The sequence below is a fragment of the Leopardus geoffroyi genome, chromosome E1 (assembly GCF_018350155.1).
Source record: "Leopardus geoffroyi isolate Oge1 chromosome E1, O.geoffroyi_Oge1_pat1.0, whole genome shotgun sequence".
NCBI classification, from domain to species: domain Eukaryota; kingdom Metazoa; phylum Chordata; class Mammalia; order Carnivora; family Felidae; genus Leopardus; species Leopardus geoffroyi.
The window spans coordinates 60,468,196-60,491,424 of NC_059330.1; the positions used below are offsets into that span (position 1 = coordinate 60,468,196).

At 60.4% G+C, this 23,229-nt stretch overlaps 1 protein-coding gene across 2 annotated transcripts; it reads right to left on the reverse strand.

Moving 5' to 3' along the window:
* Nucleotides 1-1,106: 1,106 nt before the first annotated feature.
* On the reverse strand, nucleotides 1,107-9,582 carry NOTUM (notum, palmitoleoyl-protein carboxylesterase). 2 transcript variants are annotated; one of them, XM_045489913.1, is made up of 12 exons: nucleotides 9,496-9,582; nucleotides 7,885-8,246; nucleotides 6,735-6,787; nucleotides 6,559-6,654; nucleotides 6,031-6,091; nucleotides 5,532-5,590; nucleotides 5,061-5,163; nucleotides 4,146-4,337; nucleotides 3,907-4,007; nucleotides 3,218-3,365; nucleotides 2,012-2,059; nucleotides 1,107-1,782 (listed from the first exon to the last, which is right to left on the reverse strand). In XM_045489913.1, the coding sequence occupies exons 2-12, from the start codon at nucleotides 8,217-8,219 to the stop codon at nucleotides 1,476-1,478; spliced, it is 1,503 nt and encodes a 500-aa protein (XP_045345869.1). In that variant the 5' UTR covers nucleotides 8,220-8,246; nucleotides 9,496-9,582; the 3' UTR covers nucleotides 1,107-1,475. The 2 variants fall into 2 exon arrangements, with proteins under 2 accessions (XP_045345869.1, XP_045345868.1); XM_045489912.1 differs by lacking the exon at nucleotides 9,496-9,582 and adding an exon at nucleotides 9,124-9,422.
* Between the last annotated feature and the right edge of the window lie 13,647 nt (nucleotides 9,583-23,229).

The window sequence follows — 23,229 nt, forward strand, 5'->3', positions numbered from 1 at the left end:
CTCCGCCCCACGGTGGCCCTGATGTGTTGGCAGAGCTAGCCAGACCCCAGGGCACGGCCCCCGACCTTGCTGGGCCAGAGGGTGCCGGGCCTCTGAGATTCTCCTGGGAACAGGTCTGGGCTCTTGACATGTGTGGTGGGTGTGGAGCCCATGCTGCCTAGCAGGGATCCTCCCTCTGTCACAGGGGTGGCCTCTCCGGGCCTCAATTCCTTCATCTGTCACTTGGGGCTTGTAATACTTGAGGGCAGCTGGGGCGGTGGGGGGGGGGGGGGGTTGTCACCATGCAGGTATGCTGGGGTGCCCGAAGCAGGGAGTGCCCGGCTCCCCTCAGTAAGCCCTCCGGGCTCTTTGCCCCCCCTCCTCCCTCCCCGCACGAGGTGATGTCTGTCGTCCAGCCCGAGGCGACAGGAACACCACTCACAGCTCTGTGGGCCTCAGACACGGTGCGTGGTGAAAACAGAGGCCACAACAGGGGGTGTGCGTGCTTGCGTTTGCTGGGGTGCAGGGTCCCCGGGACGACCCACGGGAAGACTACCCCTGTGTTCTGGGAGGCAGGGTGGGGGCTGGGCCCAGCGGCTTCCGCCTGGGGAATCTGCATCTTGGCGTGTGCACGGGTGACCTTATAAGAACCAATAAAGCAGTGCAAGCTTTTAAGAATGCTTTAGCTGGATAGGGAGTGTTTTTCTGGGGTGAGACAGTTTGGAAATGAGATTACTGGTGGTGGTGTGTTGCCGAAGGGGCAGGTGCCCCGCCAAGCACTCTGAGTGGCCTCGGTGCGCGCCGTGTGAACGTCCCCAGACGGGAAAACAGACACATGGGAGCTGTGATCGCCATGTTGGAGTCTCACGTGTGCTGTGCCCGTGACTGGTATTTGCTGAGTGGACGAACAGGACACGAGGTGGGGTCCGTGCCCCCCACCAAGGGGTCGGAGGTCAGGGCTCCCTATGGCCCCCGCCCCCAGTATCCCTGCTGCCCTGGGGATGGGGGAGGGGGTGTGAAACGGGCAAAGTGCCCATTCAAATAAACACGCCTGCAGGGGGAGGCTCTTTTGTTGTCTTTTTTTTTTCATTATTTAAAAAAAATATGTTACAAAACAATATCATTAATCATATATTTCTTATTTTCCTTTTTTAAAAAATTAAAGTAATAAAAAAGTCATTTTATAAAATAATACAAAAGGCCAGGAGAGGCTGAGGCTGGGGCCGGGCCAGCGGGCTGGAACCCGGCGCCTCGGGCTCCCCAGCGAGGGCGGGCGGGAGGCAGGGCTGGGGCTGGAGGGCAGGTCCACGGTCTCCCCTGCCTGGGTCCCCCCCCCCCCCTCCCAAGGCAGTGGCAGAGGGGCAGCGAAGGCTGCTGGGAGGATGGCCAGGGCCCGGTCTGTCCTAGGAGGGGCAGGAGAGGCCGGGCAGGTGGCCCTGGGGTGGGGAGCCTGTGGCGGCGGCCGGCCCTCAGTGCCAGCTCCCGGGGCGGGACCCCTAGCTGCCGCTGCTCAGCATCCCCAGCAGTTTACTGGGCTCCAGGCCCTGCTGCTGCGCCACGGTCTGCACGTCAAAGCCCATGTGCATGAGGAACTGGGCCACGTTCATCTCCTGCCCCGTGAACTGGTCCCGGATGGTGGGGCAGGAGGGGTTGCAGTGGGGCCAGGGGCAGCTGTCCACCAGGTGGACGGGGCAGCCCTTCAGGGGGGCTTTGCCGGCCTTGTGGCTGTCGTGCAGGCTTCTGTCCCAGCAGTGCAGCGCCCGGGGCAGCGAGGTCCCCTTCACCTGAACGTCCGTCCAGTGGCTGCAGACAGAAATCCAGGTGGGGCTCGCTCGGCATTGCTACCCCCGGAGGCGGGCTGACTCTGCATTCTGGCCACACAGCTGGTTGTGTAAGCGGCATCGGAAGCCCGACACAGAAGCCCTTCATACAGAGCCAGAGAAGGCAGGTGGCGGCCAGGTGGGGGGTGGGGCTGTGGACGTTTGGAGCGAGAGCCAGGGATGCGATCTATCCAGGGCATGGGGACACTGACCTTCGGATGATGATCTCGTGGGAGAGGCAGGCGGGGGCGAAGCTGGCCCTGTTGGGGAGTGGACAGTCAGCTCAGAGAGAGCACCTCCAGCACCTTCCCCACCCCGGTGCCCACAGGTCCTGACGCTCCAGCCCACCCCCCTGGGCACCTCTCTCTGGCTCCCACCTCCTTCCTGTACCTACTGCTCTGGACCAGGCCTTGTCCCCACCAACCCACGGGCTCCCCTACAAACCCTTGTCTCTTTCTGCCTCCGAACCCGGCACAGAGTCCACCCCTTCCAGGCACGGCCACCTGGGCCCTGGTGGGATGCTGACCCGGACAGGTGAATATTTTGCTGTTGGTTTGTTTGTTTAATAGGCTTCATTTCTAGATTCACAGTAAATTTTTTTTTTTTAACGTTTATTTATTTTTGAGACAGAGAGAGACAGAGCATGAACGGGGGAGGGGCAGAGAGAGAGGGAGACACAGCATCGGAAGCAGGCTCCGGGCTCCGGGCCATCAGCCCAGAGCCCGACGCGGGGCTCGAACTCACGGACCGCGAGATCGTGACCTGGCTGAAGCCGGACACTTAACCGACTGAGCCACCCAGGCGCCCCTCCAGGTTCACGTTAAAATTGAGTGGAAGGTATGGAGATTTCTCACACACCCCCTGCCCCCACACCTACAGCCTCCCCCATTATCCGCATCCCCCACCAGGTGGCGTGTCCGTCACGACTGACGAACCTTCAGTGACACACAGCTATCGCCAGGGTCCAGAGTCACCGTGCACTCTCGTGCTGGACATCGGAAGGGTTTGCACAAACGGATGCTGACGCGTGTCCACGTTACGGTCTCGCACCGAGTAGTCTCCCTGTCCTAGGAATCCTCTGTGTCTGTGCATCCCTCCCCCTTTGCCCAACTCTGTCCTTGGTACCCAATGAGCTTTTTACGGACCCCACACTTCTGCCTTTTCTGGGATGTCACAGAGTTGGAATCACACGCTACGTGGCCTTTCTCGGACTGGCTTCCTTCTCTTGGTCACGTGCGTTTACGTTTCCTCCACGTCTTTTCAGGGTTCAGAAGCTCATTTCTGTTCGGCGCTGGGCAATACCCCTGCGCGCAAGGCCGCTTCCTGTTTTGCCATCTGTGAGGCCGCTATCTTTACGGCAAATGGTTTACCGCCTACCTAGAGGGGCGGGGGTGGGGTGAGGTGGGCAGGACACTCACGGCACATCCTTGAGCGTGTTTCGAAGCTCGCGGCCCAGGTTCTGGATGTACAGCCACTGGCCCTCCTGCACCGGCTGTCCCGTGAGATGCACGTTGTCCACGGTCAGCTGGGCCTCATCAAACAGCCACTGCACCACGAACACGGGGCCTGGGGGGCACAGCTCAGCTGGGCCTTGCCTCCACCCTCTGCCCTCCACCCCGGGCTAAGGGCCGCTGAGGTCCAGCCAGCTCCACGGCAGGCTCACAGGCCCTTGGAGTGCTGGCTACCGGCCCCCTCACGGTGTGCTTGTCTGAAGAAGTACCTTGTTACCTCCCCCACCAACCTTGGCCTGGCTCCCAGGGTGGGTACTGTGACCACACTTGGTGGTGGTGTCCCTTCAAGTGTGGGACTGAGGAGGGACGGCCGAGGCCCACCGAGGGCGCCACTAGGATTCAGCTGCCAAGCACATTTCTAACTGTGACTGTGGACAGGGTGACCCACTGTCCTGGTCGGCCTGGGACCGAGTGCACTTTCAGTGCTGAGACCAGGCAAGTCCCAGGCAAACCTGGACGGCTCAGTTCCCCCGCCCCCATGCGGGTGGCCTGCGGTCTCTGCACCCAGCTCTAGACTCCAGGCTGGAGGAAGCCTAGACCCACACCCCCTGCTCCCCACCCTGCCCCGCGTGCCCCGCCCGCAGCCGGCCCCTCACAGCGCAGGGTCGGGTAGACTTTGTAGCCAAAGAAGCAGTTCCACTCCTCGCCGTCCTTGAACTGGTGCCGACAGCGCTCCGGGACCACCCCGTTCCAGTACCTGCGCCAGGGCTGGGGGTCAGGCAGCCCCGCCCCGCCCCGCCCCGCCCCGGCACCTCCCCCCGCCCCCCGCAGCCCCGCCCCAGGCCCTCCGCCCCGCGAGCCGGCGAGCCCCAGGAGGCACCCCCGGGTCTGGCACCTGATGCCGCGGCGTATGGCCTCCGTGGGCGCGCACGTGACGGTGTCGACGCAGTCGGTTCGGCGGTACTGCTTGTTGTCCAGGAACCAGCCCGAATCAGCCAGGCCCCGCACCTGGATGGCCGGGTAGCCCAGCTCCTCCAGCTGCTCGGCCACGCGGTCCACGTTCAGCAGCACCCCCGTGCCCCCCGCGCTGGGGAGGAGGCGGTCCGTGAGGCCGGGTGGCCGCGGTGGGGCGCTCGCCTCCCGGGAGCCCGCCCTGCCCCAGCCTAGGCCCGAGAAGGGGCCGCGATCCTGACGCGTCCTGAGCTGCCAACATGCTCCGTGTTCCACATTCGTGTGCAAGACCCACAGGCCTTTGGGGGTCACGGGGGCACAGGAGGGGCTGGCAGAGCTCCCGACACTGAGCTAAGTGGCAGGTCACCCACTTCCTCCCCCTCCTCTCTCCCTTCCTCTGTCTCTGACTCGGTTTCCTTATCTGAAAACGAAGACAAAACATGTGGCCTCAGACCCCCTCAGGTATTCTACCCATGTCCTCGGGGCCCTGCATGCCTGCAGGGGTGCAGCCACCAGGCGTGATCCCGCTTGCAGGGACCCCAGGCCTTGGAGAAGGTACACCGGTCCACAGCTAGCCCCTAACCGACTACCTAGGCCACCGTCATCCAAGGTTTCCCTGGCATCCAGCAACCTCGGAGTCCAGAAGCATCCTCCGGACAGCTTCCAGCTACACAGCACCGTGGAGCGGAACCCCTGTGACGCTCCAGTAACACAGACCCTCCTAGGTGCCCTCCCAGGCCTGGAGAGGCATGAGCTCCCTGGAGCCCAAGGCGCGGCCCCTCCTCGCCCTCCACACCTCTAATCCCGCCACACCCCCTGCACACACAGGCCCCCCCCCGCCCCCCCCCGCCTGGCCCACCTGCTCCCTGCCAGCAGCAGCACCTTGGCCCCGCTCAGCCCTTTGCCCAAGAGCTCTCGGACCACCTCCTGGATGATGAGGGCACCCATGAAAGCATATTCGTCTGCAAGGAGGAGGACCGTGGCTTCAACGGGGGCCTGGACAGGAGCAAGGCCTCCCAGCTCCAGGTTGGAAGGAGGAAGAATTCTAGCTGGGGGTCTGGAGGTCCTTCCGGGGGATAGGGTCAGGGGCTGAGGTGAACTGAAGGGAGGTTGTCAGGTGCGTGAGGGATGGGGGCCCTCCCCAGGGGACACGCAGGAGTGAGGACCTCCGAAGGGGCCAAGCCAGCCCTGGACAACAGGCAGCGGGTGCTTGGGGGCAGGCATCCCGGGACACACGGTCAGAGGATTAGAAGGAGTTACAAAACAGGGGCCCTGTCCTTCCTGCCGTGTCCTTCGGGGCAGAGAACAGAAGTTACAGCAAGGGACTCACTCTTCTCGGACTTGGACGAAGCCCCACTCCAGACATCGCTGGAGCAGTAGGGGATGAAGCTGTGACAACGGACGGTGTGAGTTTGCCATAGTCCTCTGCTGCCCAAGGCCCTCAGGAAGGATCCCTCCCCAGGAAGGGTCCTGAGGACAGGACCGCCTGGGAGAAACCTCTCGGAGGACAAGGTCCTCCCAAGGACAGGACCTCCTGGGAAGGACTCCCCCCAAAAGGAAGGACCCTCCCCAGGGAGGAACACCCCCCATGGGACTCCCCTGGAAAGAACCCCCCCACCCCCACCCAAGGACAGGAATCCCTCATAGGTAGGAACCCTCAGGGAGAATCTCCCCAGGAAGGACCCTCCAGGTGGGACCTGCACCCAGGAAGGACCCCCCCCCTAGGAAAGACCCTCCCCAGGGAGGAACACCCCCCATGGGACTCGCCAAGAAAGAACCCCTCCCAGAAGGACCTCCCCCCAGGGAAGGACGCTTCTGCTCCCTCTTACACCATGTTGGCATTCCACCAGTGGGGGTTTTCCTCTGGCTGGGAGGACAGGATCCCCGTGCCTGTGGTGTCGGAGGGCAGAGGCAGTGGGTCTTTCTGTTGGGAAGGGGTGTGTGGGGATGGGAGCTACGGGAACGTGTGGGGTGTGGGGGATCCCACTTGGCCACGACAAGGGAGGTAGGCCAGACTATTCATCTGGACGTGACCCTCGGCCTCCACCACCCAGCACTGGCTGCTGTGACCTAGGGATGAGGGGTGTGGAAGCAGCCAGAGTAAGCCCCCTCCCCCCGCCTCCGGAGATTACCTGTGGAACAGAGTGAAGGATGATAGGTGGGTGCCCCCTGACCTTAGGAGGGTGGGAGAACTGGGGGGTGGGCGCCGTGGGGGCTTTCCTAGGGCACTAGGGAGTGAGGAGGGCAAGGGTTCTTCCCGAATTTGGAACTGTCAGCCCTACCCTACCCTGCCCTACCCCTCAGGCGGGAGCTGGGGTGGGGGGTGGGGTGAGGGGGGGGATCAGGGACTTGCTGACCTGTGCGGGTGCGCGGCCAGTCTCTGGAGCTCATGAGGCGCCGCATGGTGTCATAGCGGGAGTCGCAGTTCTCCCGGTTGAAGCAGTACCAGCCACCTGCGGGCACAGCCACCATGTCAGGGCCCGCACGCCCAGGGGCCTCCGCCCTCCTCGCCGCCTCGGCTCCGGGGACGCACCTTCCAGAAAAAGGAGCCACCGCCGACTGCCCTTGGATTCCTTCAGGTAGTAGCTGCAAGGAGGGGGAGGGGGACGGGCGGAGCGGGTGGTCAGCTGGGGCCCGCAAGGACCCAGCTCTGGGGAGGAAAGGGTCATTCCACCTGTCGCCCGGCGCACGCGCCGGCCGCACGGGGGCGCCAGCGGCCAGGCCCCGCGGAGCGCGCGCGGCCCCGCCGGCGGTGGCGGGTCCCGGGAGGTGGCGCTCGTGGGGCGGGAAGGGCCTCGAGGGGCTGTGTGGTCCGTGGAAAATCCCCACGGCCCGCCCCGCGCGGGACCCGCTGTAACCTCGGCGCCGGCGGCGGGGCGCGGGGAGGGGTGGGGGCGGTCTTGCTGGGCTCGGGATCTCCCGGGGCCCGCAGTGGTGCTTGGAGACCGAGGAGCACCCTCTCTAGAGGAGCGTGCACGTGGGGCGGGGGCCCTGGGACCGCCAGGAAGGCGTGGAAGGGCGCGAGTACCACCGAGGCCCGACCTAACGTCCGGTCCTCGGGCTGCCGACTTAGCTGAGGGTGTGGGGACCCCGACCCCTCCTCAACCCTCAGCCTCACATCCTTCCTTCCTTCGTATACATCGGGGCTGGACAGGGGTGAATGCCGCAGCCCACGTCCTTCGGTCCCACCTGCGCCCCTTCCCCGTCCCTCTGGCTGGCTGGGATCTCAGGTAGTCCCGGCAGCAGCAGGGGGCAGACAGGGTCGTTGTGGAGCTGGGGTGGGGGTGGGGTACCGCAGGACTCTCCCCGCCCCGCTGCGTCGCCTCCTGCTGCCGGAGCCAGGGTCATCTCCCCGCCCAGAGACCGAAGGACGCGAGCAGCGGGGCAGGGCACCGGTGGCCGAGGGGTCAGTGCCCGGCCTGGCCAGAGGCCAGCTCTCCGAGCGCTGCCCCCACCCCACCCCACCCCACCCCCCGCTGCGGGTGCCCGCCCCGGGGCCTCCGCAGGGCCAGCTCCTCTGCGAGCCCGACGGGAGCCCTCTTACCCCCCACCCCGAGGAGGGGGGCGGGCGACCAGCGCCGAGACTCCGTGCGTCCGCCGGGGCACGGAGGCGGATGGCGGCCGATCCCGGCGGGGCGGCCTGCAGGGGCGCGCCGGTCGGGGCGGGCGGGCGCAGGCCTTACCCGGCGGGGCTGCCGTCGTTGCAGGTCACCGACGTGTTGAGCAGGAGGTGCAGGCGCAGGTCCTCGTTGAGCTGCTGAGCCGAGCAGGGGTACAGGGACTGGGCCAGGCTTTTGACCTGCGCCATGAAGCTGTCCATGTTGCCCTCCACGGCGGTGAAGTCCAGCGGGAAGCTCTCCACCGGCTGCCCGGCCGCGGGTGCCGCCTCGGCACGAGGCGGGGAGGGCGGCGGGGGCGGCTGCTGGCCGCGGCGCCGCCAGGTCTTCCTGCCCTCGCCGCCCCCGGCCCAGTGCAGCAGGCCCAGCAGCAGCAGCAGCACGCGCACCCCTCGGCCCATGGCCGCGCCGCTCGGGCCCGCGGCCACCTGCGGAGAGCGGGCGGCCTTGAGGCGGCGGCGGCGGCGGGGGTGGGGGCGCCGGGCCGGGGGCGCCGGGGCCGCGGGGCGCCGGCCGCGCCTGCCCGCCCGACCGGCTGCCCGCGCTGGGCCCGGCGGAGGAAGCGCGGGCGGCTCGGCGTCGAGGCTCGGGGGGCCGGGCGCCGTCGGCCTGGGCTGCTCGGGCTCCGCGCGCGGCCGGCGAGGGCAGCGCAGGGTCTGGGTGCGCTGGCTCCGGCCCGCGCCAATGAGCGGCGGGGGCCGAGCCTGGGCGTAGTTTGCGGGGGCCGCGGCGGCCCGGGTGCCCGCGCGTTAGATGTGCCGCCGCCGCCGCCGCCCGGCTCGGCGGAGGGGGAGGGGGCCGCGCTCGCTCTTTTCTTGGCGGAGGCATCGCCTTTTCTTCCCAAACCGCAAGCCTGACGGAGGGGCCTGGCCTACCCCGCCGCGGCCGCCGGAGGCGCTCCCGGCCCGGCTCCGTGGGGGGCAGCGCGGCCCCCGCGGTCCCCGGCAGCTCCATTCCCCCCGCGGCCGGCCCGGCGCCGCCGCCGCCGCCGCCGCCGCCGCCGCCGCCGCCCCCACCCCCGCCCCGGGGAGGCTGGAAGGGGCGGCGGGGGCCGAGGGGAGGGGGGACGCCACGGGCAGGAGCGGGGCTTTTCCGCGCCGGGACTCCGCCTGCCGCGCAGGGGCCGGGCCCGACGGGCCTGGGGGCGCAGGGCGGGTGCGCTCACCTGAGCCGCCGGGGTCCCCCCTCACCCTGCTGCCCAGGCCCGGAGCCGCCGCCGGGCGACCCGGGCCCCGGCCCGCACCCCACCCCCACCCCCACCCCCTCCCACCGCCCGCCCCGAACGCGCCCGAGCCCCGCGCTCACCGCGGCCGGCCCCGCGGCCCCGGCTCCTCGGCGTCGCTCGCCCTGCGCCAGCCCGCTGGGACGCCGGCTCGGCTGCGCTCCCCCTCTGGCGCTGGCGCGGAGCCGCCCGGGACTTTTATCCAGCGGGGCCCCCGGGATCAAAGCGACGGCGGACACAGGGCCCCGCGCCGAGGGGCCGGCAGCAGCGGCGCCGGGGCCTCCAGGAGGAGCGGACAGGTGTGGCGCGGGGCCCCGGCGCCCTCGGCGACCTGCGGGGAGGCACCGGGCGTCCCGGCACGGCGCCACGGGGGAGTCGCCCGATCCTGCGCCCGGATGGACGGATTCTGGGCGGCCCTGGGAGGCAGTGGGGCCAGAAGGGGCGCTGCCACTTACCGAGGTCGGCGGGCCTCGGGGTGGGGTCCTGGATCCTCCCTGCGTGAGCCCTGGCTGAGCGCTCCACGCCGAGGACCCCCGAGAACCTTTCCCCGCCCCAGCCGCCACTGGGAGATGGGGAGGGGAGGGGGCGAGGATCGGTGAGCCGCCGGCTCGGTCTCCCCTCAGTGACCCCCACGCGGCCCAGTCTGTCTGGCCCATCACCTCACCTTCCCAGCGCACCTCACCGAAGACAGAAGGAGATTCTTTCTCAGAAATCAAAACGGGGTGTGAGGGGGGGGGCAGGTGTTTGCTTAGGAGGCTTCTACGGGTGGGTGGGGAGAAAAAAAAGCCTTTCTTCACCCTCCACACCCACAAAGTGCTGTGGACTGCTTTAGTAGACCTTGTCTCCTTTCCCCTCCCATCTACAGTCCAGCGGATGCCATCACACCCATTTTAAAGATAGGGAACAGGCCTTGCCTTTGGGGACAGGGGTCCAGAACTGGGTTGGGGGGGGGGGGCTTCCTGAGTCCCTCTCCTAATTCAGGGCAACGTGGAGGCTGTGTTCACACACATCCCCCCCCACCCCCCGGGAGGCACCTGCAGCCCCTCCTGGGGCAGGATATTAGAGGCTGCCACCCCACCCCAGCCCCCCTGGATTGCTGCTGGCCCGACTGCTCTCTGTCCTTCTCACCAGGCCCGAGGCTGAGTGCTGAGCTGTACACACAGCAGGCAGCTCTGGCTGGGCTCTCAGGAAGACCCAACAGGGCCCCTGAGAGCTGGTGTTCGGGCATCGAGGGATGTGAGGTGTGTAATGGAACCCTGAAAGCCTAAGGTGAGTCTTAGGGGCCCCAGAGGTTGGCCTGGGCTGGAGTCATTCAGCTAAGAGGGCAGGCTGTGTGATAAGCACGGGTCCTCCCCACGGGCACCTTCAGGGAAGCTGTGTACCCATTTTCCAGATGAGGGGGACTGAGGCTCAGAGAAGCTCACAGACGTGCTGAGAGTGAGCTCTGTTCGCTCAAAAATCCACACTGGCCGTCCCACCCCCACGTGGTTGGGTCAGTTTAAAGGCTTGGGCCTGGCCGGCCAGAGGCGGTAGCTTCGCACAGATTCCATCCAGAGGGATTCCACCTTCCCGCCCCCGCTGACCTAGGTATTGGGGAGAACCTGCCTGGGAGCCCCCTACCTCTAGGAGCCTATTACTCCAAGTCCCAGGCGGGGAAGGTCGGCTTCCAGCTGGGTGGCATCATCGGGTTGGGTCGTGCTCCACACCGACCCGGCTCTGAGCCGTTTCCTGGCTGGGAGATCCAGGGCAGGACCTGTGACCTCTCTCTATGCCTCCGTTTCCTCTTCTTTAAAGTGGGGTAATGACCGTACCTCTATCAGAGCTTCTCTTGTGGGATTATGGGAGCCCATGCGTGAACGTGCTCAGCACGGTGGGCGGCCGGGACGGCAGTGGTGATTGCCAACGAAATTCCGGGACGAGGGGAGAGCGTGCATGTTGTACTCGCCGGTGTTGGCCGTAATGCGTTTTAGCCTGCACGTTGAACCAAAATGAGTTCTTGTTTTGGTTTATTCGACATAACTAGCAGAAGCGAAAAGCTTTCCCCGGAACGTTCCTGCCCGTCTGTCTGTCTGGGTCTCCGCCTTCGCCATTCCTGCTCCGTGCGACCCTGACCTGCCGCGCAGTTGGCTGTGACACACTAACGCTGTCCTCTCCCTGCCGGCCCCCGAGGGGCCAGCTGCACCTTCTGCGCCCCAGACTCCCGCACCCAGAGATTGCAGCTCCCAGGACAGCCGGCCCTTCAGGCTGCCCAGCGCTGGGCCTCCTCTTCCAGGCAGACGCCTCCTCTGCCGAGGCCGCGGAGGAGGGCAGACCCTCGGCTGAGCAGCAACGGGTCAGATACCATCTCGCAGCCAGGAGGGTGGGCCGCGGTCAGAAACACAGGAAAGGACAGGCATTGGCCGGGGACGCATGGAGGACGTGTGCGCGCCGCTGGCGGGAACGTAAAATGGGGCAGCCACTGCGGGAGACGGTTTGGTGGCTCCTCGGTGGGTTAAACGGAATTATCGTGCGATCTAGCCATCCCATGCCCAGGTATATTCTCAAAACAATTGAAAACAGGTGTCCCGACAAAAGCCTGTATGGCACCGTCCGTGGCACCAGTACGCATAGTCGTCAAAAGGTGGAAAACCCGGACGTCCGTCCACAAGTGAACGGATAGACAAAACGTGGTCTATACCATTCAGACATAAAAAGGAAGCGTTGACACGCGCTTCGTAATGCGTGAATCTTACAAACGTGAGGCCGAGTGAGAGAAGCCAGATACAAAAGGCCACATATTTTATGATTCCGTTCGTGTGAAATGGCCAGAATGGGCGAACCCACAGAGCCAGAAAGCAGACTGCTGGTTGCCAGGGCACGTGGAGGAAGAGGGGACGAGTGACGAAAATATTCTGGAATCGGTCGAGGCTGCAGTTGCACCTGTGCGTGAACTCAATGCCGCGGAATTGTACACTTTAAAGTGATTGGTTTTAGGTCATGTGAATTTTACCTGGGAAAAACAAACAAACAAACAAACAAACAAACAAACAAACAAATCCTATAGCTCCAGGGGGTGTGACCCATGGTGGTCACCAGGCTGGACGTAGGACACCACGTGACTGAGGATGTGCTCCAGGTGGACTGAGTGTCCAGGTGGGACATTCTCCCAGGACATGTGACGTGCACCCCCCAGCTTGCTCACTAGATGGACATCCAGGGGCCCCACATGGTGGGGGACGGAGCAGCAGAGCCCCCAGCACCTGCTCTCTGCCCGCCCCCCCCCACCTCTGCCTGGGGCTGGGTCTTGGATTGCCAGGTTTCTCACCTGTAAAGTGGAGACAAGAACAGCACGTGCCTCCCAGGGTGGTGGGAACAGGAGATGAGGCAGGACCAGCAGAAGCTAGGGGGCATGTGATAGATGATGGTTATTACTTTGGCGTGCGTGGTGGCCGTCCCCGAGGGACCAACGTAGACTGAGGTCATGGGCACCAAGGGCTCATGGAATGTCTGGAGGGTAGGAAATGAGGTTTGGGGACGAGGAGCAGGAACAAATCATCCTCCTGCGGTGGCCCACAGACCAAGGACGCCACAGATGCTGGACGTGGGGCTTACCCTTCTCTGGCCTCTCCCCACGGCCATGTGCAGTGCAGTAGACTTTGCTTTATTCCTGCCTCTTGGCTTCCTGGCTCCCATTCAGGGGGGCAGGTGCTCCCAGCTAAGCTCAGATCTGGCATACGCTCAGCTGCAAGGAAGCTGGGGAACTGAGAACCCAGAGCGGGGGGTTTCTTTTCTTTAGGAGGGGTATCCCCAGACATGGTTTGGGGGTGCAGGGGCTGCCGCCTGGGCAGGAAGACATGGGGGAGGGAGCCGGAGACCTCAAGTGAGTGCACGGGTAACTGATGGGAGCTGTGTTCCACGTGTGAACACGTGCCCAATTCCTGGGAAGTGGCAGGCAGAGAATGAACGAACGTTTTGGGAAAAACAGAGCTAGGGCCCAAGCTGGGGCAGGTTCAGGGGCCAGGCTGGCGGAAGCCACTGAGGGAGAGGGAAGAGGGCGCGGTGGAGGGCAGTCCGTGGTGCAGGGGTCCCACCTGAAACCCCGTGTGAGGCCTTTCAGACCAACAGCGCGGCCAGAGGGCCGGGCCTCCAGGACCTCCGGTCATGCGGCAGCTGTGGACCCAGTGCCCTTGCCCAGATGTGGGACCGCCCTACACAGCACGGCTGGCTCCCTCCTGGGGCCCCTTGAGGGCCCTGAGTCTGGCTTTGCATAGCAGGAGGGCTGCTCTGAGCTCCAGCTGTGGCCTGCCTGCCGTCTGGGGCCCAGATGCCGCCTGCCGGCCTCAGCCGCCTCGCCTCGCTCTCCGCCACCTGGGCAGCTCCGCACCCCAGCTGCTGGCCTCTGAGGCCCCAGAGGGCAGGCAGTCCTGCTCCCCCCAGGGGCTTGCTCTGAGAGGAGGCCTTGCTCCCTGGCCAGGCAAAAGCCCATCTTCAGCTCTGAGCCAGGGAAGGGGCCTCAAGGCCAGAGCCTGCAGTCAGAGAATCTGAACCCTCTTTTGGGTTCCCCCAGGGTCCCCCCACCCCCATTCATTGGCAGGAAATCCCCCCTGGCCTCATACTCCCAGACCTTGATTAGCAAAACGGCTTGCCTGGTGCGGGGGTGTGTGGGTCTAGGCCCTTTACAGACACTTCTAGGCCCGCTGCGGGGACATGTCCTCTCCTGAGGATCAGGTGGCCATTCACAGGCCTGCCCTGAGCAGCCTTGGGATCACCTGGCAGAAGGGACCATGTATATGCCCCTTATCCTAGGATTGAGAGAGCCCAGGAGTTAGAGCCCCATTCACGTAGGGGTGAGGGCCCCCAGGGCTGCGAGAGGAAGCTACATCATAGTGCCCCCTGTGACCGCCTCCCATCCCATCCCATCCCATCCCATCCCATCCCATCCCATCCCAGCGAACAGACGACCAGTGCAGGCTTTCCTGGCCCCAGACTCAACCCCTGAGGGCCTTGGGTCCCATGCACGGTCATTTGGCAAGACCTGCTTGCCTCTCGGCGCCCCTCCCCCATCCTGCCTCCCCCCCCCCCCCCACCTCCCCGCAAAGCCTCAGCTGCCTGGTGGATGGTCCTGGCTGGAGGACCCTCCCGGACGCCGGCCTGTGGCTGCCCCCCCCCCCCCCCCGGGGCTAACTGGAGTGTCAGGGCCCACCTGGGAACGGCCACCCTCCAAAGCTGGCAGGAGGAAGGGGATGGGGATGGGAGGTGCTTCTGGAAGATCTGTGGAGATGGGGCTTCCCAGGGTGTCGCAGGTGTCCCCAGGGCGCCAGCACGAGCCCCACCCCTGCCGTACAGGTGAGGAAGGGCCTGGGGAGGTCAGGCCCCATGGGGAGGGCCAGAGCCGGCTCCCCCTCGGCTCTGCCAGCTGCTGGCTCCTTTGCACCCTAATGAGCTCCAGGCCAGCTGGTCCCCATCCGTGCAGCCTGCTGGTCCCCAGTGCCGGCTGCAATAGCGGCTGCAGGCCAGGGAGGCCGGGCCATGTGACCTTCGGCCCGTCCTCCCTCCCACCCTGTGATCTGCACGTGGCCTCTAGGGAGGCAGAAACAAACCCTCAGATCTCGTCACTGGGAACCTTTCAGCGCCAGCGACATCAAAGGGGGCAGCGGGGGCGGGGGCGGCAGATGCTTCTCTTAAAGGGCCACACCACTTTTTAATTCAAAGCAGATTCTGGGAACAGCTGTCTTGCTACCGCGTCGTTGTTGGAGGAGGGAGGACAGGGGCCAGAAGGAGCGGGGAGGCAGCGATCCCTGCCCTCCCAGCCCAGGGCATTCGCTGCTCAGAACCCGTGAGAGCGTAGGTAGGGACAGTGCTGGGGCCCCTCCAGATTTCAGAAGAGGGCACTGGGGCTGAGTATGTCACTTTGCCAGCCGGCAGGGTGGCGACTTAGAAACTCAACTGTTTCATGAAATCAATACTCTGATCATTCTAGCACGTGTGTGTGCGTGCGCGCGCGCGCGCGCGTGTGTGTGTGTGTGTGTGTGTGTGTGTGTGACGTTCTTAGTGCCTGGGGACCACCCACCTTGCTCCATGCGGGGGTCAGGGGGGGGGGGCAGCAGGGACCCTGTTGGCTCACCTGAGCCCTGTCCCTAGGCTGTCTTCTGGGGGGTGGGGCCGACGATAGGAGAACAGCTGCCCCAGGACCCTCATGACTCAGAGCAGAGTGGTGAGTGTGGAGGTCGTCCGGAGTTATTGTTTCATTCTCTGTCAGTGAGAAGTCACTGCCTTAACGATACCACAGATAATTTCCAGAAAGATCTATGTTGGAAAATAGATGAGGCTGGTTAAGTTAAAAATGCCATGTAACCATGATCGTGTGTGTATGTGCATGTAAACACACACATATGTACATATATTTTTTAAAGTTTTTTTTTTTACTTATTTATATTGAGAGAGAGAACAGAAGGGGCAGAGAGAGGGGGAGAGAGAGGATCCCAAGCAGGCTCCACGGCCCCCAAGCAGAGCCTGATGCGGGCTCAAACTCACAAACTGTGAGATCATGACCTGAGTTGAAACCAAGAGTCGGACATCTAATCGGCTGAGCCACACAGGTGCCCTTATAGGTATCTTGAATTGTAAGTATGGCACGGGGCAGGGCCGTGCCTCCCCCAGGGGCCCAGCACAAGGTGAACCCTCAAAAACTACTTGCTCCTGGAGGTAATAGGAGCTTTGTTTCCCAGGCCAGCCAGGCGCTCGTAACCTACAACATATGACCTGAGGTCCTAATAAAACCACATCATTTCTTTGAGCCATCATTTCTCTGGAAAATACAGCCTTGGCCCCATTTGCAGTGCCCAGGAAGGTAACCTGTATTGCTCTCCTCCTCCCTCAGCGTTTGGGTTGGGCCAGGCCAGGAGATTCTGTGCCGCCTGGGGCGAGGACCCCAACCTGGTCTTGCGGCCTGGCTCAGGGCCAGCGGAGGCCCACTGTGGGGCACTCGCTGCCTGTGATGTGCTCTATGGCTTGGCCCCGTCTCCTCGGCAGTCAGGGCTGCTGCCGCTGTCCTTTTACAAGTGAAGAGCCAACCCCCACCCTCCATGCAGCCCGGAGTTCATGCCCCGACCCCTCCCTAGGCTGTCCAGCTTGTGACCTCCCCTACAACATCCACTTGGGGACGCTCGGCACTCTGGGTGCGGTGTATGAGGTTGAACTGGTCCTCGAGCAGGGTCATGTGGGCTGCGGTGAAAATAACACACAAGGGGACATCCGTGCCACCCGCTGGGTGAGAAGGAAGGAGGGGAAGAATTTACACCCATGTCCCTTAGCATTCCGATACATGCACTTGCTTATCTTTGCAAAAAGAAACACGGGACGGCTACCCCAGAACTGAAAGAGGATGGTTTTCTATGGGCTGAGTAGGAATGGACCAAGAGGGAGTGATCCTTTCTGGCTGTCTTGTGTTATACTTGTAACTGTTGATGCACATAAATATCTTGTATAACCAAACATAGCATTCAATCAAAAAAGATGAAAAAGGGACCCTAAGATTCAGAAATAAATGAACCTATGTACCGATGACCGTAACTGCACAGAAAAAGAGAATTAATTCAGATAAAACTTGAACACTATACTCGGTACTTCTTTCGCGGTATCTGTTCTGAGGACAAAAATAACTACAAAGAGATCTTGAAATTTCCTTAGTAGGTCGGTAGTAAATAGCCAGATTGCTGTGGCTATTTGGAGGGAATTTTTGTTTGTTTGTTTGTTTGTTGCTGTTTTAATTTTTTTTTTAATTTCACATTATTTATTTTCAAGAGCGAGTGGGGATGGAGGAGAGGTAGAGAGAGGGAGACAGGATTCAAAGCTCGATGTGTGCTGTGACTGCAGAGTCCTACGTGGGGCTCGAACTCATGAGCTGTGAGATCATGGGCCGAAATCAAGAGTGGGCCGCTTAACTGGCCAAGCCACCCAGGAGTCCCTTGTTTTGTTTTTAAAAGTAGGCTCCATGGCCTATGTGGGGCTTGAACTCATGACCCCAAGATCAAGAGTCACATGCTCTACTGACTGAGCCAGCCAGGTGCCCTGGAACAGAGAACGTTAGTAAACACACTGATGGCACTGAAAACAAGCATTGTCACTGTGGAGAAAGGGATACCTGGTTGAACCACGTAGATTTGCTTTTTTTTTTTTTTCTTTTGTAGAATAAAAAATGGTTGAATATTGGTAATTTCATATTGTTCAACCAAATATAAATATGGAATGAGGGGAGAGGAAGAAGCCTGAGGTGTGGTTTGGAGAGAGACACATTCTATGCCATCAGGATGCCGGCCCTGTCCCTGGCGAGGTCGTAGAAGGCAGAGGGGCTCCATAACGCTGAGCACGTTCAGCTCCAGGCCTTGGCTTCTAAAGCCCACTCCCTTCTCATGGAGACCGGGGCTTCCTTGAGAAATGGCAGATTTAAACGGCTGGGGCAGGGAACATCCTGGGTGAACCTAGGACATCTTGAGTGGCAGAAGTGAAGTGCTCAGAGCAGAATGGAAGCACGCAAAAGGATGCGGGGAAGATGTCACTGAGAAACAGACCAGCTCAGAGTATGGTATCCATGTTAGATTTCCCAATGGCGTGTAGAAGTTCGGTGATTTGTAAGAGATCGGCTTGGCTCTTGGGAAATACACACCAAAGCACTGAGCGGCAAAGGTGCACGGTATCTCCAATTTATTCTTAAATAGTTCATCAAAAACTTATGCATCTATATCTACAGAGAGAGAGATCATAAAACAAGTGGGCGGCATGCTATAATTGGTGAGTCTAAGAGACACACAGGAGTTCCTTGTGTTGTTCTTGCGACTGTCTTCTCCTTTTCCTCCTCCTTCTCCCCTCCCTCCTCCTCCCCCCTCCTCCTCCTCCTTTTTTTTTTCTTTTTAATTTTTAAAAAATGTTTTTATTTATTTTTGAAGGAGAGAGAGAGAGCAGAGCATGAGTGGGGGAGGAGCAGAGAGAGAGGGAGACACAGAATCCAAAGCAGGCTCCGGGCTCTGAGCTGTCAGCACGGAGCCCGATGCGGGGCTCAAACTCATGAACTGTGAGATCGTGACCTGAGCTGAAGCCGGACACTCGACCAGCTGAGCCACCCAGGCGCCCCCCTCCTTCTTCTTTAAAAAGTGTTTTATTTATTTTGAGAGAGAGGGAATGAGTGGGGGAGGGGCAGAGAGAGAGAGAGAGAGGGAGAGAGAGAATCCCAAGCTGGCTCCTCACAGTGAGCAGAGAGCCTGACGCGGGGCTGGAACTCACCAACCGTGAGATCGTGACCTGAGCTGAAATCAAGAGTTGGACACTAATCAACTGAGCCACCCAGGTGCCCCCTTGCAACTTTCTTCTAAGTTGAAATAACATAACAATAAAAGTCATCCCCCTTCAAAAAATAAATAAATAAAATGGGAGCATAGGAGCCAGCTTTAAGGAGGTCTCACTGGCTAAATTTGGATCAATTTGACCATCAAAAAGAATAATTGAATGGAAAAAGAATCTATGAATTCATATCAACATTTAAGAATTTGTTTTTAATTTTTTTAATGTTTATTTTAGACAGAGAGACAGATAGACAGACAAAGCATGAGTGGGGAGGGGCAGAGAGAGAAGGAGACACAATCCGAAGCAGGCTCCAGGCTCCCAGCTGTCAGCACAGAGCCTGACGTGGGGCTCGAACCCATGAACCGCGAGATCATGACCTGAGCCAAAGTCACGAACCCAAACGACTGAGTCATGCGGGTGCCCCAACGCTTAAGAATTTTTTTGGTATTTCTTGACCAAGAAAATGCCTAGTAAACGTGAAGGAAATGATAAAATTAGAAAGTCATGATTTTGCAATCATAAATGTAACGACGGATTCAGACAATAACCGTCAACTGATGCTAAAACCATTGGGTAAATGGTCATTGAAAAACATATTTACAGTCTCAAGGAACTACCCCACACATGGTTTATTCACTCTATGAGGGACCTTGGCCACGGAGGAAGCTGGCAGAACCCACCCTGGCCGAGTGTTCAGACTTCACTCCCCACTAACAGGACAAGCTGATGTCCTGGACCTCCTGATGGGCTGTCGCCTTTGCTGCCTCACTGATCCGAACATTTGATCCCGGAAAGGCGGAGGCAGAACCAGACTCTTGAACAGTCTAAAGAAAATGGGTCTGGGTTCTTACCAAATGCAAGTGTCATGAAAAATTAAAACAAGCAAAACAAAAGATCGAGGGTCTGTTGTGGATTAAAAGAGTGTAGGCAGATGTGATGAACACACACAATGTGACAGCCAGCAGTACAGGACTATTTGGGGACAAGGGTAATTCTACAGTGAGATGTGTATTAGATAATATCCTTCTGTCCATGACCGTCTGCTTGGCGGGCGCAGGGGTGGGTTATTGTTAAGTAGGGGAAGGTCCTGCTTCTTAGGGGGTGCTGCTGAGTTGTTTGGAGGGAAAGTGCCTGGATATTGTCAACTTACTTTCAATATAAACAAATATGCAGATATATACATTTGTTTATTTATTTATTTACTTACTTACTTATTTGAAGAGGGGGCGGGGAGAGAGAGCACATGGGGAGAGGGACAGAGGGAGAGATTGAGAATCTTAAGCAGGCTCCACACTCAGTGCAGAGTCTGATGCGGGGCTCGATCCCCCGACCCTGGGATCATGACCTGAGCTGAAATCAAGAGTCGGACACTCAAGTGACTGAGCCACTCAGGAGCCCCAGCACATACGCAAATATAAATGCACAGAAAGAAGGCAAATGTGACATGATGTTAGCAGTGATGCATCTAGAGGGACGTGTAGAGAAGGGCTGGAGAGCAGTACTTTATTAAGTGTTTAGCTTTTCTTATTTATTTATTTATTTATTTATTTATTTATTTTAATTTTTTTTTTTTCAACGTTTATTTATTTTTGGGACAGAGTGAGACAGAGCATGAACGGGGGAGGGGCAGAGAGAGAGGGAGACACAGAATCAGAAACAGGCTCCAGGCTCTGAGCCATCAGCCCAGAGCCCGACGCGGGGCTCGAACTCACAGACCGCGAGATCGTGACCTGACTGAAGTCGGACGCTTAACCGACTGCGCCACCCAGGCGCCCCAGTGTTTAGCTTTTCTATAGATGTCCTTTATTTTCAGTTTTCATTTATTTAAGTAATCTCTATGCCGAATGTGAGGCTTGAACTCATGACTCTGAGATCAAGAGTTGCATGACCGAGCCAGCTGGGTGCCCCTAGAGGTCATTAAAATTATTTATTATTTATTATTTTTTAATGTTTTACTTATATTTGAGAGGGGGGGAGGGGCAGAGAGAGGGAGACACAGAATCTGAAGCAGGCTCCAGGCTCTGAGCTGTCAGCACAGAGCTCGATGTGGGGCTCGAACCCAGGAACTGTGAGATCATGACCTGAGCTGAACTCGGACGCTTAACTTACTGAGCCCCCCAGGCACCCGCAGATGTCATTTTTTAATTGAGAATTTTACTGAGGTGATTAGAGAGTCGTGTGGAATCATAAGAGATAATACAGAGCTATCCCTCGTGCACTTTGCCTGCTTTTCCACCATCACGGCATCTGGCAAAACCACGGACGAGATCACAACCAGGACGGGGACGTGGGTACTGTGTACCCCCCCCTTCCCATTTCCATGAGGGTCCCTGGCATTGTCTCCCTAGATCTACACCGGCTTCGTTCCCTCCCCCAACCCAGTGGCCCTAACATCTGGCAACCCTTCGTTTGTCTACCATTTCTTTCTTTCTTTTTTTTTTTTTTTAATTTTTTTTTTCAACGTTTATTTATTTTTGGGACAGAGAGAGACAGAGCATGAACGGGGAGGGGCAGAGAGAGAGGGAGACACAGAATCGGAAACAGGCTCCAGGCTCTGAGCCATCAGTCCAGAGCCCGACGCGGGGCTCGAACTCACGGACCGCGAGATCGTGACCTGGCTGAAGTCGGACGCTTAACCGACTGCGCCACCCAGGCGCCCCATTGTCTACCATTTCTAAGATGCTGCCCTTTCCATAGAGCTGCATCCACGGAACTGGGATGCCCGTAGCCTTAGGGGACTGGCTTTTTCTCACGCAGCACACTGCCCTGGGGAGTCGCCCAGGTGGCTGTACCCGGAGCTCATTCTTCCGGATTGAGGGGTGGTGTTCCGTGGTGTGGCCGGGCCTCCACGTGCTCAGCCACTCACCCACTGACAGACGTCTGGGTCTAGGTTTGGGCCATCACAAATAAAGCTGCTGTGAACACGGATGTACAGACCTGCCCTTTTCTGAGATAAGAGATTTGGAAAGAAAAACACGAACTGTAAAAAGATGCCTGAGAGAGACCTAAGTAAAGACCCCACTTCATGGCCTCGCATACCTCCCAAAGATGCCCTTTGACCCCGCAGTCTCCTCCACGGCCTCCACTGTGACTGCTCCCTGGAATCTGGGTAGCTCAAGGCTGTGTCTGAAGTGCCCGTGGGAGGTGATGGAGCCCTAGATAAGTGTGCTGGGGTGCAGAGACGAGCTGAGGGCGGCAGGCACAGAGAAGCAGCCTCCCTCCCAGTAGAGCAAATACACGGCCCTAACGTGTGTGTTCAACCCTGAGCATGCACACACGCTGAAGGCAGGTGAGGGGTCTTCCTACTGTGGTGGCCAGCTAGTATGTGCAGAACCTGGAGTTTTGGGTGTTTCCTGCCTTCAGAGGCTTGTCAAGCGTGGGTCTGGCAGCCCAGGGCTCTGAGCCAGCATCCAGTGCCCGTCCCCAGGGCTTGTTTCCATAGGTGCCTCACTGTATCCTGGTCTGTCCTGCCTGGTCTGCATCAGGTCCGGCCCAGCCAGGCTGCTAAGGGGAGGTGGTCTGCCCTGACTCTCCTACCTCCCGTGGCCAGTGCCCCAGTGTAGACGTCACTGAGTCTGGGGTCCCCTGCCTCTGCCAGGTGAGGATGGGCTGCCGGAGGGGCAGGCACAGTTGCAGGGGACTATGCGTTTGTTGTACTATCAATGGTCAAACGGATATTTGCCAAGAACCTGTCCCATGCCAGGCTCTGCTCCACGCACTCTGCTCTGAGGCCCTGCACAGTACAGGGCCCCAGGGCCGGGCCTGCTCCAGGTAGGGACAGCAGCAAACCAGTGAGCAAGCAGCAAAGTCCTGTCCCTTGGAGACGGGGGGTCCCGAGGGGACCCCTGTAGGCTGACATGCTGAAAAGGCTGGGCTCAGGGAGACTTGGGGTGTACGGGCTTGGCCGCCACGTACTGCCGTTGGGGCTCCGATCGGTTAAAGAGTGGGGGTGGGGAGCTTGGCCAGGCAGTGATTAGAAATGCCCCCAAAGTGTCTGCTCACAGACAGTGAGGCCGATGTGAGCAGGCAGGAGTGGACAGCACGAGGTGATAGCAAGAGACGTTGTCTCTTAGCCAGCAAAGACCTGGCAGTGGCTGGTAACCGGGCTTGACCAGAAGACCTCCCAAGTGCCTCCCATGTGAAACCTCCAATGTCCTGTGATGCTCCCTGGCCTCAGGGGAGGGGCGTACCGAGGGCTCAGTGGGACACTCAGGTCACACTGAACATATAGGACTGCTGCCTGGATGGTCAGGCAGGACCATGAGGGGTGTCCCTGGAGCTGCCCCCAGTTTTCTTACATATGCATGCACATGTGTGTTTGTCAGTATACGGGTACGTGTGAGATGAATGTGTCACCCACATGAAGGTGAGACAGCACCCACACAGGTGGGACAGTAGGACCGGACACGCCCCTCCTCTGCAACCTTCCAGACTCCCACTGCATAGCACCGAACGCATAGAATGTTGGTGTCAGACTTGCTCTGGTCTTGAGCTCGTGGCCGGCCTTTACCTTGAGCGGGTCCCTGGCCTTCACACCACCCCCCAGGGCCGCAGGCGTAGATGACCATTGGGGACTGGCGGACAGTGGGCAGGAAAGGGGGCAGGTAGGCGGGCACTGGGGTGGAGGAGCCAGGGTTGAAGGGCAAGCGAGGCCCAGGCCGGCCTGGGCGCGGTGACCCTGCGGGACCGGGAGCCCAAGCCTGGCGAGCTCGCAGCCCGCAGGGCCGGGCCGGGCCCAAGAGCCACGCTGCGCCCGTTGGGGTGCCCGCGCGGGGCCACGCGGTGTCCGAGCGCTCCCGCGCTCAGTGGCGGCGTCGGGGCGGGGCCAGGGCCGAGGGGCGGAGCCCGGACGCTGGGGCGGGCCCGGAAGC